Source organism: Rhinolophus ferrumequinum, chromosome X (genome assembly GCF_004115265.2).
Source record: "Rhinolophus ferrumequinum isolate MPI-CBG mRhiFer1 chromosome X, mRhiFer1_v1.p, whole genome shotgun sequence".
In the NCBI taxonomy this organism is placed as follows: Eukaryota; Metazoa; Chordata; class Mammalia; order Chiroptera; family Rhinolophidae; genus Rhinolophus; species Rhinolophus ferrumequinum.
The window spans coordinates 38,321,096-38,337,255 of record NC_046284.1 but is presented as its reverse complement, the minus strand read 5'-3'; the positions used below and the strand labels follow the sequence as shown (position 1 = coordinate 38,337,255).

General features: G+C 37.3%; 1 protein-coding gene across 1 annotated transcript in view; it reads left to right on the top strand.

Annotated features, from left to right (window-relative positions):
• Positions 1-16,160, top strand: part of DOCK11 (dedicator of cytokinesis 11) — a 212,920-nt gene that overhangs the window by 32,239 nt on the left and 164,521 nt on the right. Inside the window, 5 exon segments of the mRNA XM_033112064.1 lie at positions 12,623-12,739; positions 12,826-12,915; positions 13,269-13,351; positions 14,368-14,437; positions 15,101-15,196. Of these exon segments, the coding sequence (XP_032967955.1) occupies positions 12,623-12,739; positions 12,826-12,915; positions 13,269-13,351; positions 14,368-14,437; positions 15,101-15,196 (456 nt within the window).

Genomic DNA, 16,160 nt, shown 5'->3' with positions numbered 1-16,160 from the left:
TTCAGTCATTCAAGATAGAATTTTGGGGAGCTGGGCACAGAGCAATGAGTAAGACAAAGACTGTGTAATCATAGATCTTTCATTCTAGTTGAGGGGGAAACAGAAAAGGAAATGGACAGGCACTGCCCCTCAGCAACTCGTGACAGTTCTACAATGGGGAAGCAAGTACAGGTACTAGTTCTGGGTCTGAGGAAGTGGGGAGCACTGGGAAGGCAGGAGTGGCCATTTGTATCTAGATGGAGTGTTAGCTTCATAAAATCTTGCGGTGGAGTTGGGGGGAGAACTGGGTGAAGCGGTCAGAATCAGCAAAGGTGGGATAACAGAGCCTATTAGGAGATCTGCCCACTGTGGTTGGAGGGCACGGGCTGGAGGCTAGGAGTGGCGGCCAGATCAAAAAAGCCTTGAACAACAACAACAACAAAAAAAGCCTTGAACAGTTTGAGCTTTTTTTCTTCAGGCTATGGTGAGAGGTTTAAATAAAGGAATACTGTGGTCCAACTTATGTTTCATCAAAAATTTAACCATGTTGGGTCAAATTAGCCATTGAAAAGGTGTTGGAATCAAGAGCAGATTGGCAGCTGATCTTTTCATGATGAAATGTTCAGACCAATTTAATCTCTGTCACACAAAGAAGATGCAAGCATTCTGCTCTCAATGAAAAGCACTTCACAGACACTTTATTTTCCTCAATAGTTTTGTATGCAACTCTAATGAGTAGTTTTCCATAATTCAGTGTATTGCTCCTGGAAAATACAGACAGTGGGGCAAATTTTCAGCCTATGCTGTCATTTTATGGATTAATTTCCATTAACGCTGACCTTTTGGCTTTCAGTGCATAATAAATATGAGTAAAACATCTGTTCATATCGTTTCCCTGCTTTAAAACCTCTGCTGGCTCCCCATCGCTTACACTAGGACACAGTCCAAGCTCATTGCCTTGGCATATGGGACCTCCATAAACATGCCTTTCCAGCTCATCTTGGTCATTTCTTCCTATTTTGTTCATTTTCAGACTCCCTGAGCACATGCTGTTATTCCTCCACGCTAATACTTATGTTCTCTTTGCCTGGATGCCTTTATTCACATTGCCTGCCATGGGTATTTTTATTCAGTCCTTTAAGGCTCAGCACACCTACTGCCTTCTCTCTGACTCTCCTTCATGAGTGACATTAGTCTCTCCCTTACCTGTATCCCCATAGCACTCTCTGTGTCCCCTGTGCTAGCCCTTACCCCATCATATTTTAACTCTTAGGGGTCTTTCTTCCCCTCAAGCCCATGAGTTAGTGAAGGGCAGGGCCCTTTGTTTTCCTAGTTTTGTAGCCCACTGCCTGGTACGTGGCTGATGCTCTGTGACTGTGTGGAACTAAGCCGTATGTTTTGGATTTCTGTTTATAAGAGCTCCATCAACAAACAACAAGTGTTGACGAGGAGGTGGAGAAAAGGGAACGCTTGTGCACTGTTAGTGGGATTGCAAAGTGGTGCAGCCACTGTGGAAAACAGTATGGAGTTTCCTTAAAAAATAAAAAAATAGACCTACCTTACGACCCACCAGTTCCACTTCTGGGTATTTATCCAAAGAAACCCAAAACATCAATTCAAAAAAATATATGCACCCCTATGTTTACTGCAGTGCTATTCACAATAGCCAAGATGTAGAATCTACCAAAATGCCCATCAGTAGACAATTGGATAAAAAAACTGTGGTACATTTATACAATGGAGTATTACTCTGCCATAAAAAAGCATGAAATCTTACCATTTGCAGCAACATGGATGGACCTAGAGTATACAATGCTAAGTGAAATAAGTCAGGCAGAGAAAGACAAATACCATATGATCTCACTTATATGTGGAATCTAAAGAACAGAACAAGGGAACAAACAAAACAGATTGAGACTCATAGTTACAGAGAACCAACTGATGGTTGCTAGATGGGAGGGAGGGTTGGGGGATGGGTGAGAAAGGTGAAGGGATTAGGAAGCACAAATTGGTGGTCACAAAATAGTCATGGGGATGTAAAGTAAAGCATAGGGAATATAGTCAATAATATTGTAACAGCTGTGTATAGTGCCGGGTGGGTACTAGACTAGTCAGGGGGATCACTTCATAAATTATAGAAATGCCTAACTACTGCGCTGTACACCTGAAACAAATATAAAATAATATTGAATGTCAACTATAACCAAAAAAATATATAGTCATGGGATGTAAACTACAGCACAGAAAATATAGTCAGTGGTATTTTAATAGCTATGTATGGTATCAGATGGGTGGTAGACTTTTTGGGGTTATCACTTTGTGAGGCATGTAAATGTCTAATCATCTTGTTTTGAAACTAAAAAAAGAAAAAAACAAAAACAAAACTCCAGAAGAGCCCTCAGGGAATGATGGCAGAGTAAGTCTCACTTTTGTACCCAGCTAGTCAGTGGGATCTAATGCGAAGTGTAGGATTCTTAGACATTGACACCTAAGGATTCTAGTGAGGAGCCCTGTTGGTGTTTTCTGTTTGTTTGTTTGTTTTTCACTGGGAACTCATCTCTTACTAAATATTGGAGGGATTTTTTTTTAACCATAAGGAAGTGAAACTGGGTAGGTTATTTTTTTCTCTTTTAGTTTCCTTAATAGCTTTGTTGAGATACAATTCACATACCATACAACGAACTTATTTAAAGTGTATATTTCAATGGTTTTTAGTATATTCACAGATAACGAGCAATTATCACCACAGTCAATTTTGGAACATTTTCATCACATCATGGTTATTTACTTGAGACTTTCAAAAAACCTTTCATAAGGGTCAAACCCTGAGACTCTCCTTTCAAATGGTATCTCTGGTGATAGGAGGTTTGTCATGGGGAGGAAACTGGCTTTAAAAAGAAAACGAAAGAGTATAGCTAGGGTAGGCGTTTTTTGTTTGTTTGTTTTGTTTTTTTTTTAGAGACAAATGTGTAAAAAAGCTGAATAGCCAAGGGATGGTTACCCAGGGATGCTGGTCTAACACCCTTTCCTAAGAGTTGAGAGAGGCCAAGCTACAGGAGCTGTACCACAGTGAAACCCCATAAGGCTGGATAATGTGGGAAGGAAAGCGAGATGAGTTTCTGGATAAACAAGAGCTGGGGAAATGATTGAAACTCATTAATAGGAGAATAAATTCTGAACTTGATTATACTCAGCTAAAGGGAACATAAGATTGATCGTAGACTGGACACTGAGGGCAGTCTGCACAGGATGTATTAGGGCCAACAAGACAGTAAAATGGGGTTGCCAATAGGACTTTGGCAACCATTTATAGACTCCTGTCTCACCTCACCAAAAGATAGAACCTAGCCAACGAGGGTATGTATACCTGTTTAATCCTGAGTGGGTAGATGGGATATACATGAATCAGGTCCCCATATACTGGAATATTTTACCAAAAACTGGGGCATCTCCTGACATTTTAAAGAGGCAATCTTAAGAAAAGTCAAAGGAGCTATCACTTATTTGCTTTAAATAGCTTTTAGAATACTCATATATTATCTCATGAAATGGAGTAGACTGAAAGTATTGGTAGGTTCAAAAAAGGCAGAGAGAATTTAGATGAAAGGATAGATCCAGTATGACCGATTATAGAAAATGAAAATGTTTTTAAAAGATGCATTTTTGTCCTTGTCAAGGTTGATTTTCAAAATGGGGCCCATCAATTTTCATTGCTCCATGATCAGGAGCAGATTAATGGGATGGGTACACCAATGGTTGGATCCAGTGTAGGAAATGATGTGTGGCTGCTTTATAGATTACTGAGATTTTTGTAACTAAATAGGCTTGTATTACTTTGTATTCAAATGGACACAAACAGGACCTTTAGGTTTTTATATTTTCATTGAATGCAAGTAAACCAGCTAGCTAAATACACATACCTATAGAACACCAGTACACTTTATGTTTTGTTTTGCTTACGAATGCAAGGTATGCTATGGTTCTGTTGATAAAATTCAGGAAAAAAATCAATGAGGATCAGGTTATAAATTAGTTGGTGGGCACAGAATGAATACCGTCTAATTTCTCCTTGCATGAACGAATTATCTGCAGTAATCTTGTACGAGCATACATCTATGTGAACTTGTTCTTTGATTTGTTAGAAAGCCATTGTATATAACCAAGGCACATTTTTTCGTTTCGTTAATAATGGTTTGCTAAAGACTAGAAACAATGTTCTTCTAGTTTTAAAAAGGTACTTTGCCATTCTCTCAATTTATTCATGCCTTTCTTTTCATTTTTATTTCTTTTTGTCTTATCTTTGAGTCATATAAATGCCTATTAGCACAAAGGGAACATAAAAGGTCAGGAGTGATTGAATTCAAATCAGTTTTCCTACCTGTCAGAAAGCATATTGAATACAATTATAATTATTGGTTAAAATGAAATTTTGGGGTATAGCATTCATTGAAATTTATTCATTTGTAGATAACCTAGATTATTTGCATAATATTTGAGTTGGCTGTAATGAAAAGCACTTGTTAATCAAGTTGGAACTAATCATATAGTGTGCATGTAGACTTATTTCATGACTTTAAAAAAAATAATATAAATTCGCCGTAGGTTTTTAAAAATAGTTCTTCAGTTTATATAAGTAGCGAAATAGACTTGGGATAAGGGAAGTAATATGGCATTTAAAAAGATTCCCTTCCTGTGCAAAAACTGTAGAAGACAAAAATGTGTTTTATTTTTCCTCAATGTTTCTATGTTAGATTTAAATACCTTTAAAATCTCATTTTGCTGATTCTTAGAACAGTAAGTTCTTCCTAAATTAAAGCTGGGATCTGAAAATTAATTCCTGAAAGCCTTAGCAATGGCTTATACCTCTCTCTTTGTGTGCTGGCAGGCATACATGTCAGATCAGTCCCCATGTATTATTCAGCTAGTTATCCCTCATGAATCACAAGAGCTTCTGGCTTTGTAGTTCTTATGGCTGTCTTCTAGGTTCTGTGGAGGATAATGAGATGAATTAGACAGGGTCACTTGACAATATCTTACTGTTTTTTTGTTGTTGTTGTGTTTTTGTGTGTGTGTGTGTGTGTGTGTGTGTGTGTGTGTAATTTGATTTTTTTACCCACTTGAAACTGAATCTGCCAACTCCTTTTCCCAAAGTAAAAGACCTAATGTGCTAATTCCTACTCATTGATGACAAATGCTAAGGTAGAAGCAACAGCTTAGAAATGCAAAATTCCTTGTGCAATTACAACAGGGTGATGAGAAGGCAAGATCTTACTTTGGTTGAAATGATAGCATAGTTTGAGGAAGCTTTGACAAATACCAAAATGCAAAAATCCATCCAAGGAAATGAAACATGGTAGGACCAAGGGTGGGGAAATGTTTTGTTTTTGTTAAGTTCACTGTACGTAGGTTTATGTATACCATGGTTAAGAGCACTGGCTCTGGAGTCCATCAAATACACTGTGTGACACTGGACCTGCCTAAGTCTCAATTTCCTCTTCTGTAAAATGGGCATAATAAAAGCTCCCTTGCAGGGTTTTTGAAAGAATTAAATGAAATAATAGATATAAAAATGCTTAACTTGTTATATAGTAATGTTCAGTGTAAGTGGTAGAGAAAGTATGATTGCAGTCCTCCTAAGGAGACTAATAAGCAAGCTACCCACAAAGCAGTTCCGTGCTATATATGAGTAAATGCCACAGTGGTCGGTGAAGACAGTGAGGGCCGTAGGTGAGAGAGGTTGGAGGTCGGGCTGTCAGAGGAATAGCAGAAGCCAAGGTATGGATTGGGGATAAGCGTGACCCAACAGTATCATGAAAAGTGTGATTATTCCCTTAGTTAGATTTAAGACAGGTTAGTGACTTGAATGCAGTTTGTATGTGGGTTTTTGTGCCAAGATTTGGCCCAAAAAACAATCTTTATTAAAATATGTTCCTGTGTATTTTGCCAAGTTGGATTGCGCTAATTAAAAAGATGGCCTTCTCTCCCCTAGCATCATCATCAGATTATATTAATTCAGAGGTGCTTCAGTACTTGGAGTTCCTAACTGGGAAAGAAGGAAAGAAATTAGTTGGTGAAGGTAATCACATGATTTAGAAAAGAAAGGGTCATAACCAAGTCAAATACTGTTCATTTGAACCTTATGAAAAAGGTCCTTAGTTATGGTTTGTTGCCAAGCTGTGTAAGGTCTTTCTCTAGAAATCTCCAGTCTGCAGTAGTGACATTTCTCACTTCTGTTAGTTACAGCACAACTTTTGCTGCTCCTCATCCTCACACATCACTCTTCAACAGTTACCTGGTCTCTGATCTTAACGGAGTTTTTCAACAAAAGTAGAAGACAAGATGAAATGATTGGGGACCACACATACCCATACAGGGAAATCCTTCTAATAAATGTGGATAGATGGGCTCACACACTTTAGCATGCAAAAACACTTGTTCTGAGAGATAGTGGATGGGGGGCGGGGGGTCCACAGTGTGAGGTATATAAATGATAAACGTCTAAGAAAAAAAACCCAAAAACTCATAGACACAGACAACAGTTTAGTGGTTACCAGAGGGTAAGGGGGGTGGGGGGTGGGAGATGAGGGTAAAAGGGATCAAATGTATGGTGATGGAAAGAGAACTGTTTCTGGGTGGTGAACACACAATGGGATTTATAGATGATGTAATACAGAATTGTACACCTGAAATCTATGTAATTTTATTAACAATTGTCACCCCAATAAATTAAAATAATAAATTAAAAAAAAAAAAAACACTTGTTCACTTGCTTTGTTGGAACAAGATGTGGCTATCAGAGGTTATGTCAGCTGCAGGGAAACCAAATGGGGTTTAATTTACAACAGCTTCAGTGATCAACTTAATGGCTTGGTGTGGGTTTATCTGCCTCCCCCACTAGACTGAGCTTCTCAAGGGCAGGGTCTGGTTCTTTTTCATCTCGGTATTACCATGCTCTAGCAGAGAGCCTGGACCTTCGCAGGGACTTCCTAAATGTGCCTTATACCAAACTCACTTTCTTGTCTGCCTTCCCAGAAATTGCATGCCCCCAGTGGCCATTTTGAGTGCAAAGTCTTATTTTAAGATATTCTGTGGAGAAAGCACTTCAAACTCTGCTACAAATGCCCGAAACAAGAGGGGAGCTAAATGCCCAGGGCATCTGAAGAAATTCCCAAGGGAGAGAGGTAGAGGAATGATGGGAAGGAGAGACTCATCGAGTAACTCTCTCTTTTTGGATATGTTACTTCTCTCCTAAGAGTGTTATCTTCAGTAAGAATATGTTCAGATGCTATTGAAACAGTAGTGTGACAGCACTATTGTGAAAATGTGCTTCTCACTTTTGGGTTAAATCATTCTCTTTCTTAAACCAGTTGTTGCCATGCTCTTTTTTGCACTGAAAATTAATTTGGAGAATGAGGTGGTAGTGGTGGTGTAGGGAGAGTTTTGGGATGGCCCTGTGCCGCACTGCTAAGCTTTCTGTCTGCCTCTGGTCTCCCTCCGATTGTGCTTCAGGAGGGATTGTGTGAAGTCAGTGTTCACTTTAGTCTTACAGAAGAGACATTCTTAGAATTCTTAAGGAGAACTCGTTTCTAAAGGAAAAGATTCACTGGTAAACTCATGACCTTTGGTCTGATATGTAAGCAGAAGTAACCCAGGCTGATTTCTTGTTGACAGAGAAATATTTTGTGATTGTTACTGCATTTTAAATGAAATTGAAATTATATGGTTAAGTTTCTAATGATAGCATAAATAGGTTTGCTAGTCATGTGTGCTTTTAAATACATAAGTGGTTGGATGGGTGAATGTCTACATATTTCTTCTAGGATTGCCAGCTTGGTTTTATATTTGCAAGATACAGTTATGATGAAGGATCAGTCATCCTGTACAGGATGCATAGGAACCCCCACAAAATCCTAAGTCTAAGGATTTGATGCTGTTAGTGACTACTTAGGATTCTTGTTTCCTTCTCTTTGGACCAAGAAGCAGACTGTAACGAAATCTGTACTGATAAGTTTCCTGTTTCAATCTCTGTTCTTTCACTCTATGTTAAAAATCAGACAGTTATCTCAGTCTGTGGAATTGAGCATTTCTTCACAGTTTTAGGGTTTACACATGGAAGCCCATTTAGATTTGGTCCTTAGTGGCCTGAGTAAGCCTGGAAGAGTGCACTGTGCCCCAAACCATGGCATAAAGATGATGTTTTCTATTTTATTTTATTAGAGATTAGGAAAATACTGATTTATTTTATGGGAATGATGTAAGCTTGCTGTTTCAGTAAATGTATTTCAATAAAGAGATTTGATTTGAAGGAAAAAAATGAAGTGTATGATAATACAGAAGCTGTGCCAAAAATCTTGAATATTGCATGTGAATAAGTCAAGTCTTGGAAACACTGATAAGAAAAAAAAAAAAAAAGGATCAGCACTGGAAGACCTAGATTTGAATTCTGGTTCTGCTACTAAATATAGACAGTTGATCTTATGTATTGAGCCAGTTTCTTCATGTACAAAGTTGAAATGACAGTATTTTCCTTGTCTACTGAAAAGGTTTTAGTGTGAAATAGGCAGAATGTATATTGAAAGTTCAACAAAAAAAACAACAACAGAAAATGAATAATATGACTAGCAAGTTATGTCAAGAGACATTAGGAATCAATGAATGAGAACTTTAAAGGCAAACCTTTTTTTAAAAAATTTTCTTTCATGGTGAAAACTAAGTAGGTTCCAAATTTCAGTTGACAGTTTTCCTGTCACTACTTAAGAAGGGAAGTCTGAAACATATGCTTCCTTCAGTCCAGATTGTATAAATGTTTTTGCTTTTTACTTAACACTGCTACAGAACTGTATAGCAGTGCACAGTGGGACTTTGCTGTTATTTGAGTGTTTATCAAGTACCATTTATTACAAGACAGTTTTCTTGATTATGAAAAAGCACCTTTCAGGCTAGTCAGTGCACAAACTAGCAGGAAGAGAAAATTACAGACCTGAGATATGACCCTTTTTGTGTGTGATAGAAGCTTTATTTAGAGTATAAGTCCAATAATAAAAGATAGATAGGAAGTTAGATAAGGGATATGTTCTACACTGCAGGGCAGAGCCACCATTAAATCATGATAATTCAAAAAGTCAAAGATTTCCTTGTCTCTAATGCCAACAGAATTACAAGAATCCTACTGGAAGGGAAATGTAGGGTGCAATTTTTTGGGACTGACTCCTCTCCCACTTCTAGTTTAAATTGTGCTTATTTATTTATTTATTTATTTATTTTTAATTAAAGTTTATTGGGGTGGCAATTGTTAGTAAAGTTACATAGGTTTCAGGTGTACAATTCTGTAATACATCATCTATATATCACATTGTGTGTTCACCACTCAGAGTCAGTTCTCGTTCCATCACCATATATTTGAATTGTACTTTTATTGCCTGGGATGGGGTGGAGAAATAAATGGGGATTGGAGGCAGGGGTGCGATAGGCTAGTGGCTCTGGCCTAGATCTTCTATTAGGGGAAGCTTTGTGAGACCCAGAAAAGCCACCCCAACCTTTTCTGTAATTGAGTTACCCCTGACAAAGGAAGTAGGAATGAAGACCCAGAATGCTTAGTTTTTTTAGTTTAAAATGAAAAGTGAAACCTTGTTTTATATAACATGAATGTATGGCCTTCAAAACAGATGGGGAGCTATGAGTTTCATTTTTAGAGGGTATATACTGTGCATTTAAATAAGTGATTCATTTTGATATATGCTTTTCCATATTAATTTGTCAACTACATTACAAAGCTGAAGGAACATTTTGTTTTTCTTTCTCAAAGTTACTTGGAGCAGGTGCTTGTGAAATTATTGTACAGAGAGGTTAATAGATGCTAATTCAACAGGTTAAACATTGAAATTTGAGGACTGTTTTGCAATTTGTATTGGGGGGATCTGTATGGTTGGCAACAACAGCAAGACTTTGGAATTATTTTCAGTGCCTAAAGCTTGCCTTCTTAGATGGGGCTTAATTCATTTAACTACTCTGAGAAATTGATCACAGACTTGGAGTGTTAGAGCTGGAAGCTGCAGTCACAGTTTCCTTTCACTTGGGTCCACGAGAACATGTTACATATGGGACAAGGGGGTCCAATTTTCTTATCAGAAAATCTCTGAGTTCCCCAAATAGGATTTCATTTTCCTATTTTGACTCATTTTGCACAAGGATTCACAAACATGATGGGGATGATCTGTTTGATTTGATCTCATGGTTCTACAAATCCAAATTTAGGACTTGAAATGAAGCATATCTTTGTTAGGATATTCCCCCCAGCTTTATTGAGGTATAATTGAAAAATAAAAGTGTATATATTTAAAGTGTACAGTGTGATGATTTAATATATGTATGGATTGCAAAGTGATTACCACAATCAAGTTGCTTAACACATCTATCACCTCACATAGTTACCTTTTTTTGTGTGTGCAGTGACAGCTTTTAAGGTCTACTCTTTTAGCAGCTTTCAAGTACACAAAATAGTGTTGTTAATTCTAGTCACAATGCTGTACATTGGATCCTCAGAATTTACTCATAACCGAAAGTCTTTGATCAACATCTCCCCATTTTCCTCCATTCTTCTGCCCTTGGCAGCCATCATTCTACTTTTTTGTAGATTTCATGTATCAGTGAGCTCATACAGTATTTGTCTTTGTCTGGCTTATATCATGTAGCATGATGCCCTCCTGATTTACCCATGTTGTCACAAATGACAAAATTTTCTTCTTTCTCATGGCTGAATAATATTTCATTATATATAGAAAACACATTTTTCTTTATCCATTCATCTGTAGGTGGTCACTTAAGTTGTTTCTATATCATGATTGTTTCTGTATCTTAGGTTGTTTCTAGATCTTGGGTTGTTTCTATATTTTGAATAATGCTGCAGTGAACATGTGAGTGCAAATATCTCTTCGAGAAAGTGATTTTGTTTCCTTTAAATATATGCCCAGAAGTGGGATTGCTACATGATATGGTAGTTGTATTTTTAATTTTTAGAGAAACCTCCATACCATTTTGGTTTGGATCTTTTAGACCTGTTGAACATTGATTCTTATTGGTCATGTGGTTTACTCTAATTTTTCTAAGTAATCTATGGAGGAAGATCTGAGATGCCCTTCAGATATAGACCTGCACTATCACTGTGACCTATTGGGAACCGTGTATTGTAAAAACCATCCTCAAAAGATTGTGTGGATACAGTATACTAGAGACTGCCTCTGTTACTGTGTACAGGAATATTAATATAATCCCTATTCCATTATGATACTAAGTTTTAATGTATCTTAAATTCATCCATTGTGATAAGTTTTAATATATCTAAAATTTAAGTTTTCTTTCTACAGTTTTTATTATAAATTTTTAAAGAAAAAATAGTTTAGTTTGATTTAAGTAAAATGTTATTATTAGAAATTATATATATATGTATATATATATATATACATATATATATATATATATATATGTATATATATATATATATATGCCTTGATTTAGAATAGTGTGTTGAGACATGGCTCTGGTTCAATTTGAATATCTCAAAGTTCATTCAACAATCAATGAATGTTTTAGGTACTGGGGTTAGAGCAGTGAACTAATAAAGGAAAATCCCTGCCCTTAGATGGACAGAGAGGTGAAATAGATGGCATATTAGATCGTGGTTGAGTTCAGTGAGAGAAAAGACGATAGGAAGGTAGGTGATGGTACCTTATCCCAAGTTCCGTATCTTGAACATTAGTATCTTCTTGTATTTCTGAGGGGAGGAAAGGCTGCGTGAGCTAGAAAGAACAGAACTTTTGTAGTCATAGACCCAGGTTTGAATTCCAGCTCTGAAGGTGGCCAAGTTACTTAACCTGAATTGAGTCCAGGATTTCCTCATCTGTAAAATGAGGACAAAGATTAAACTCATTTCATAAGAGTTGCTATGAGTATTACATGAACAAATGTAGAGAAAGCACTTGGCATGGTGCCTGGCATATAGAAAATGTTCAGGAAACACTGTTACTCTTATTAATAAATCATATCCTAGATTTTTCAGAGTCACTGAATCAGCTCTTTATAACTTGAGCCTGTCAGTGGTCAGGTCTCCTGGAAGTCCAACAGAGATCCACTGACTTTGCCACCTGGAACCTCACCCTTTTATGCCCTGACCACTGAATCAAACATCTCCAGTATGCCATATGGGTGCTTGCCCCCACTGTGCTGGAACTTGATACATCCTTTGGACAGCATGCCTGGTACAGAGTAGGCATATGAATGTTGATACTGTCTCCCCTTCAGTTACCCAGTGAATAGCACATGTGCAGTCAGTATCAACTGACAGGCTTCCAATATACCACTTTTTGCTTTACTTTTAATTCAGTATATTTTTGGAAGGCACATGAATAAGCAGAGTTCAGTGCTCTTTCACCAGAACTCTTGTCTTTAGCAGAGAGGTCTGTGCATGTATGTATGTGTTTGGTGTGTGTATCTAGTTATGGGGAGTATTTCTTTTGTAAAAAAGTGTCTCCATTAAATGCTTATTATCATCTGTAATCCCTTCTTTTGTGAAATAATGTATCTTTAGCACGTGGAGAGACTCTTGGGTGTTAGCCCATATTAACTTTTCTTTTTGTCTCTTATTAAGGAGAAAACCAAAGTGGTCGAGCCCTTGGATTATGAGAATGTCATCAGCCAAAGAAAAACCCAGATTTACAGTGACCCCCTGAGAGACCTGCTTATGTTTCCAATGGAAGATATATCCGTGAGTTCACAAGAACTTTTTAAAAGAAAAAAACCCCTGCATTTGCCAAGCCAATTCTTACAGCAAGAATGCTCCTTGTCTTGTAGATCTCGGTGATAAGTCGTCAGCGCAGAACAGTGCAGTCCACTGTACCAGAAGACGCTGAGAAAAGGGCCCAGAGTTTGTTTGTCAAAGAGGTAAGAGGCTCAGAGTCCACAGAGGAATATTCATCTTATATCTAAACTATTCTTCCTTTACTGTAAATGGAAAATAAAAATTGCTGTATCTTAACTGACCTACATAACAAGTCTATGATATGATACAGAGGATACAGCTTGAACAATTTCACAGGTATAGCATGTGTTCTTAGTCTTTTTCTTTTGGATTTGAATACGGTCTGCATTTGGAGTCAGTGCTTCAGTGCTGCCATTTGGATTAACACAGTTAATCCCCAGAGGAAGATCCCAGTACCAACATTTCCCAAATGATTAAAAAGTGGATATATGTGTACTTTTCTACGTATCAAATTACGATTCCTCTTTTCTTTCAGTGTATTAAAACCTATAGCACAGATTGGCATGTGATAAACTACAAGTATGAAGATTTCTCTGGGGACTTTCGAACGTTGCCATGGTAAGTTCAGAATTCAAGGGAAACCTTCAAAAGGAGAATTATGAAACATTTTAGTTTTTTTTTAACCACTTGTGAAACTTATTAGTTATAATTTATGGTAAAGCAAAACCTAAACCAACCAGCATATTTCATAAATGCAGTATTTTGGGTAATTGAATATGTTTTAACTTTGCTCACTGAGACTTTTTCAAAAATGCGTGAGTTCACTTTTTGGCTTTGGTGTATCTATATTGATATATAAAATCATCTTTATTTGATTCTGGATAACGTAATGAGCGTTTCCCAGTGGTGTCAATGAGAACGCTATTTGGCTCCATTTGATGATTCCAGATAGCTCTTGACAAAAGGGCATCTCTTTCAGTTGAGTTGAAGAACTGCTGTGAGCACACTAGCCCAGGAACCAGACTGTCAGGGTTCAGATCTTATTTCTACCACATACTACCTAAATGACATTGGGCCAGTCACTCAAATTGTTTGAGCACTCACTTTTCTCCCTTTTCTTGTCCGAAATGCTACCAGCCTCAAAGGATAGCATATGGAAAATGCTGTGGAGAAATAAGACTTTGTGTAGGGTTTTGTAGTTTTCAAAGCACTTTCACAGAGGAGAAAACTGAGTCTTAAAGATGTCCTTTAAAACTGAATCCTAAGATGATCAGCCCAAGGTCATACAGCAAACAGATGGAAGAGCCAGAATTACACTATGTTGCTTTTTGACCTGGTGAAAGTTAAGGTTCTACCACCACCAATAGCTCTGGCACACATCCTTTGGCAATTTCTGCCCTCCCCTGACAAAGTATCTGGGCTTAGTTATGTCTTTGCTGCTGGCTGCACATGTGGGAGTTTTTATATAAAAAGTAATATAAGTTTAGTCAGAGGGGAGAATCTGAGTTTGGAAGGGAGCAAAGAATTTTTCCTCCTCATGTCTTGGCATTTTCTTGGTTGTGAAAGAAAGAAGTCTACTCATCTTGTTTTGTTTGTTCTGTTCAGTGTCTAAGACAATTCTCTTGCATTTTCAGCAAATCTCTGAGACCAGAAAAGATTCCCAATCATGTATTTGAAATTGATGAGGACTTTGAGAAAGATGAGGTAAAGATGGGGGCGACTATACTGGTTTTTGCAAAATCACTTCTGCTGTGAGAGATTTCCTTGAGAAAAGATGAGGGAAAGAAATGTTTTTGAATGATCTGTGACCAGCTTTCAAACTAATGAGTGTTTTTCAAAATTAAATATATATATATATATATATATATATATATATATTTATATATATATATTTATATATATAGTTGTATTTCCAAATGGAATTGAGAAAAAAATCAAGTGAAATGGGCTGTGATTTTTATATAAACATGTTTTCCCACCTGTGGGACATGCTTGTGGAGTTGCTTTTCCCGAAGTAAGCATGTGGTGTGGTGATTCATCTGGACTCTCCTGCCTGATAGATCCCTCATAGGACAGATGGCCTGGATGTGACATTTTTGAGATGCAGTTTGCCTGTTTACATAATGCAGAAGACTTTCCCAGAAAATGGGTCATACATTTCAGTAAATATGGAGTGCCTACTATTTGTGCAGCAAAAAGCCTGCCATTCTATAGTCAAAAATTTAAAGTTTAATCAGGCATCTTCACGGAGGGGAAGGGAACTTTATGCTTTAATTAGAAAATGGGGTGGGGCCTAGTTCGTGTCCCACCAAATATTTAATTAGATGGCTGGCTGCTGTTTCACTGATGGGTTTTGCTTTATTTCAGGATTCATCTTCTTTATGTTCTCAGAAGGGTGGTGTGATAAAACAGGGCTGGTTGCATAAAGCAAATGTAAATAGCACCATCACGGTTACCATGAAGGTAAGAAGTAGTTATGTTGTTTCATCATTTTAAGGATAGTCTCATGAGTAGCCTGTCTAGAAATATGTCTTCTAAAAAATTGTAGATGAGCCCTAGCAAAACAAACAAACAAACAAAAAACAAACAAAAAAACTTTAATGAGAGGATTCTCACAGATGTGTGGAAGTTTAAAAATCTGAAACCTCAGGATGAATTTAGAAGTGCAACTTTTTAAAGAAATGTAATTATTATCTTCTGAATCAATGAGTTTAAAAAGGAGGCTGTCAGTTGAATGAATAAAAGAGCTTTGAAAGAAAAGGGCATCAAAGGTTCCTGTGTGGAAATGAATGCAATGACTAGAAGGATAGCATAATCCATTTGTCTAGCAAAAATTAATTAGAGCTTATTACATGCTGGTCACTGTGGGGGAAAAAATGGTTATGTAAGAAGGGGTCCCGGTCCTTCCATAGCCTCTAGACTGGATGAGAAACATGGCCGATTAACTACTATATAAAGCAGTACGATAATACTATCAGAACTAGAGAGCTTTGTAGTTTGACCAGAATAGTGAGTTTGTGTAAGGGGTTTGTGCCAGACAAAGGTAGAAACAGAGAGATAAAGTTGTACAGAGCCTTGAATACCTCAGACATGAGGTTGGCTTTGTTTGGGAAGCTGTGAAGAGCTATTAAAATTGGAAGTAAGACTAACAAGCTACTTGAAGATTCTGAGCAGAGAAACAAATTATTCCCTGATACCAATTATAACCGTTCTTTCAGATATTCAGTGTAAGATCATGTGGTTTGCTGAGGGTGATTCATACTTCCATTACATTTTGAAGGTCATTCTATCTTTCACGTTGCCTGCAAGCAGAAACCATGGGTGTCTACCAAGAGAAGACTCAAATTTTATCTTAATTTAATATTTTGCCTGCTGCTTTCCATTTAGTGGCCATGTCCTGTTCTCACTTTCATTTTCAAGCTCTGAA